Genomic DNA, 4,025 nt, shown 5'->3' with positions numbered 1-4,025 from the left:
TTGAGACTTCTAATTATTTCTCCTAACTATTAAACTATTATGAAAAATACTTGCAATTATACAGTTATGAGATATGAATATTATATTGATCACTCATCCACATTTCTTGCAACCTAAAAACCCCACTCTCCATAGAAATATATAAAGAACCCACCTTTGTTAAAACCTTTTGACTTTTTTTTGTTGTTTAATAATAGTAGTTTGACTGAAGTTTTGTGAAAATATCAAATGAGGAGAGGATCATATTGAAGCTATTTGAATAGCAAAATATTCTCAATCATGCGAAAGAGAGATATGATAAACACCATTTCAAATGTCAAGACATTCCCACTACAAATAATATAACTATGTTTTATGGTTAGCTCAATGCATTTCCATCTAGTTTCCAATTTCTCGTTAATCACTCTTTGAGGTTTTTCAATGCATTTTCATTCCGTTTCTGATTTCCCGTTAATTATTCTCTAAGGTTAGTTTAATGCAGTTGCATCCAGTTTCCGATTTCCAGTTAATTTTTTTTTTAGGTAAGTTTAATGCATTTGCATCTTGTTTCTGATTTCCCAATAATTATTCTTTGAGGTTAGTTCAACGAATTTGCATCAAGTTTCCCGTAAATTATTCTTTGAGATTAGTTTAATGCATTGGCATCTATGTCAGTTTTCGATTTTCCGTTAATTCTTCTTAGAGGTTAGTTCAATGTAGTTACTAATTTGCATCCAATTTCTGATTTTTTGAGTTTAGTTTATTGCACTTGCATCTAGTTTACGATTTTCCATTAATTATTATTTAATATTAGTTCAATGCATTTTCATCCAGTTTCTGATTTCTCGTTAATTAATCTCTGAGATTAGTTAAATGCTTTTACATCTAGTTTTAGATTTCCCGTTAATTATTCTTTGAGGTTAGTTCAATGCATTTCCATTCAGTTTTTTATTTTCCGTTAATTATTCTTGGAGGTTAGTTCAATGCATTTGATTGGATCCAATTTTCGATTTTCCATTAATTATTTTTTTAGATTAGTTCAATACATTTGTATCCAGTTTTCGACTTTTCGTTAATTATTCTTTGAGGTTAATTTAATGCATTTGCATATAGCTTCCGATTTCTCATTAATTATTCTTTGAGATTAGTTTAATACAGTTCGTTGCATCAAGTTTTTGATTTCTCGTTAATTATTGTTTTTTGGGGTTAATTCAACGCAGTTGCATCTAGTTTCCAATTTCCCGTTAATTATTTTTTTTGGGGTTACTTCAAAGTAGTTGTATCCAGTTTTCGATTTCCCGTTAGCTATTCTTTCGATTTCCCTTTGAAGTTAGTCCAATACAGTTGCACCAGTTTACGATTTCCTGTAATTATTCTTTTTTTTGGGTTAATTCAATGCAGTTGCATCCATTTTTTGATTTCTTGTTACTTATTCTTCTTTGAGGTTAGGTCAATGCAGTTGCATTAATTTTTCGATTTCCCGTTAATTATTCTTTGAGGTTAGGTTAATGCATTTGCATCCAGTTTCCGATTTTCTGTTAATTATTTTTTGAGGTTAAGTCAATGCATTTGCATCAAGTTTTCAATTTCATGTTAATTATTCTTTGAGGTTAGTTCAATGCAGTTGCTTCCAGTTTATGATTTCATGTTAATTATTTTTTGAGATTATTTCAATACCATATATTTTCTGATTTCCCGTTAATTATTCTTTTAGGTTAGTTCAATGCATTTGCATAAAGTTTCCCAATTCCCGTTAATTATTCTTTGAGGTTAGTTTAACGCAGTTTCATCCAGTTTCCGATTTCTTGTTACTTATTCTTTCAATGTATTTGCATCGAGTTTCTGATTTCTTGTTAATTATCTTATTGATCCTTTTGTAGTGTCCTTGCAAACATGACATGTATAAAAAAAAATACTTGATTCACTTTGTGGGGTCATCAAAGATTTATATATATGTAATTGAATGCTAATAATATAACTAAGAATTAACGGAATTATATTTATTTTTTTATTTAATGGTTAAAAAGGGTAATTCATACGATTTCCATGGTTGCATCTTTTCCTCAATGTAGATAATAAATCCATTAAATAGCAATGATAAATTTATAAAGTTCTAGGTACGTAAAATCTTGACCAATTGAAACTGAGTACATAGATCATGAGTTTGTTTACGTTACAATGCAATTCAAAATATTGGCATGGTGTTTTAGCAATGGACATGATAAATATATATCAAAGTTGGCAGGTTACTATTGTACTTCTAATTCGCATTGACAACGTGAACCATATGCATTGTTAAGCTCATTTTAAATAAAGTAAATATGTTTGGTCGTTACGTTGTCGCTGGATGTATTTATCAGTAGATTCTAGTAGGCGGGTATTATTGACTCCTGCTATGAAATTTTTTGTCAAGCAAGCCCATTTTACCGCTAAAGCAAAGCCTTCTTCAAATGTTCTGACTCCACAATCAAAAGATAAAGATGACACTCTGGTTGTTGCGCTGCACATTATTAAGTTCAGCATGCATTGCACACTGAAGGAAATATGCATGGGCAAATTATTGAACTATTGATCATAGAGGAGATAATGATGGATTGGTGTAGCGACCCAATTTATGATGGCCGAGGGACCGGCGGGTAATGGATCCAGGAAGAGGACTGGATGTGGGACGAATGGCCTGTTATTTAAGGTCGTGGACCTGGGACTCAAGTATGGAGGCCGAGAGTCGAGGACCGATAGCGTAGAGCCGTGGCGCGGAAGGATAGCTGACTTGGAGTTGTACCATATGGACATGTGCCCAGCAGGAGCACGGGAAAAACCCTAACGTCGTACGGGAACTTACCACGTGGCAATCCATAGACCGAGAGATGAAGGGACAGATGGAGGGCCCAAGGGAGAGTAGGGGGATTATAAATAGGATAGGAGAGGAGGAGAAAAGGGAGGTCACAACATTTGGCACCGTCTGTGGGGAGAGAAAGAAAGAGAGAGTGAAAAATAGTGAGATGGCAACAAAAAGAAGAGTGGGGCAACCAAAAAAGACGACGGTCGCCGAGATGGATGTGGAATCAATAAGGAACGAAGGGGAGGAGCAGGATAGGGAAGAGACAGTAATGTCTGGAGCAGAGGAAACAAGGTTGTTGCATGAGGAAATATCGAGGTTGAGGGAGGAAAATGAGGGGTTAAGGAGGGAGAGAGAAACAATAGAGGAGTAGGAAAGGGAGGTGTCTAGAGCAGGGAAAGAGGAGGAAGGGGGAACTAATGCGGAAGAACAAACGGTGGTGGGGCTCACCAAGGGACAAGTCAGGGAAATGATCGCCATCGATCTGAAGGCTAGCCTGGAACAGACCAAGGGCGTGGGAGGTACGGCGAGTCAGGTGGTGGCGGGGTTGAATCGCAACCCACTGGCAGATTTGATATGGAAGTCGGAGGTGCCGAAGAGGTTCAACCAGCCAAGGTTTGAGAGGTATGATGGAACAAGGGACCCAGCTGACCACATTCATCATTTCCGGCAGCAGATGCCGTTGTGGCAGGAGCCGCGATATGACGGACTAAGATGTATGATGTTCCCGGCAAGCTTAAAAGGGGGAGCATCCGATTGGTATTACAGGTTACCTTCTAAGAGTATTAATAACTTTCAGGAGTTGGAGCAGGCATTCATTGATCACTTCATACACCAGAAGAAGCATGTGGTGGACATCGCGGCCTTGTTCAATGTAAGGCAGAGGTCCGCGGAATCAGTGAGAGATTTCTTGTGTAGATTCAAGGCGGAGACTTTGAAAGTGGAGAATCTGGATGAAAGGACGGTGGTGATAGCTTTCGAGAGAGGGTTGCGCCCGGGAACAAGGGTACATGAGTCGGTAGCAAAGAATGAGATAGCAACATTACAGGACCTGTACCCTAGGGTGGAGAAGTACATCAAGTATGAAGACACCATGCAGAAGGAGGTGAGAAGACCAGGGAAGGCGGTGTTATCGTTGGAGAAAGGTGAGGGGCGTCGGCGATATGAGCCCTCTGACAAAGGGGGCAGCAGATATCGAAGGTATTAA

The 4,025-nt window shown here is 37.7% G+C and overlaps 1 protein-coding gene across 1 annotated transcript; it reads left to right on the top strand.

Annotated features, from left to right (window-relative positions):
* The first annotated feature begins 3,287 nt into the window (after nucleotides 1-3,287).
* Nucleotides 3,288-4,025, top strand: LOC147483090 (uncharacterized). The gene has a single exon (XM_086579484.1). The coding sequence runs from the start codon at nucleotides 3,288-3,290 to the stop codon at nucleotides 4,023-4,025; it is 738 nt and encodes a 245-aa protein (XP_086435610.1).

This window comes from Coptis chinensis, chromosome 8 (assembly GCF_015680905.1).
Source record: "Coptis chinensis isolate HL-2020 chromosome 8, ASM1568090v1, whole genome shotgun sequence".
Classification (NCBI taxonomy): domain Eukaryota; kingdom Viridiplantae; phylum Streptophyta; class Magnoliopsida; order Ranunculales; family Ranunculaceae; genus Coptis; species Coptis chinensis.
This window is presented reverse-complemented; position numbering and strand designations above follow the sequence as displayed.

What these genes read in the sequence shown, in the direction of transcription:
- LOC147483090 (XM_086579484.1), top strand. Translation starts at nt 3,288, where the DNA reads ATGATCGCCATCGATCTGAAGGCTAGCCTGGAACAGACCAAGGGCGTG.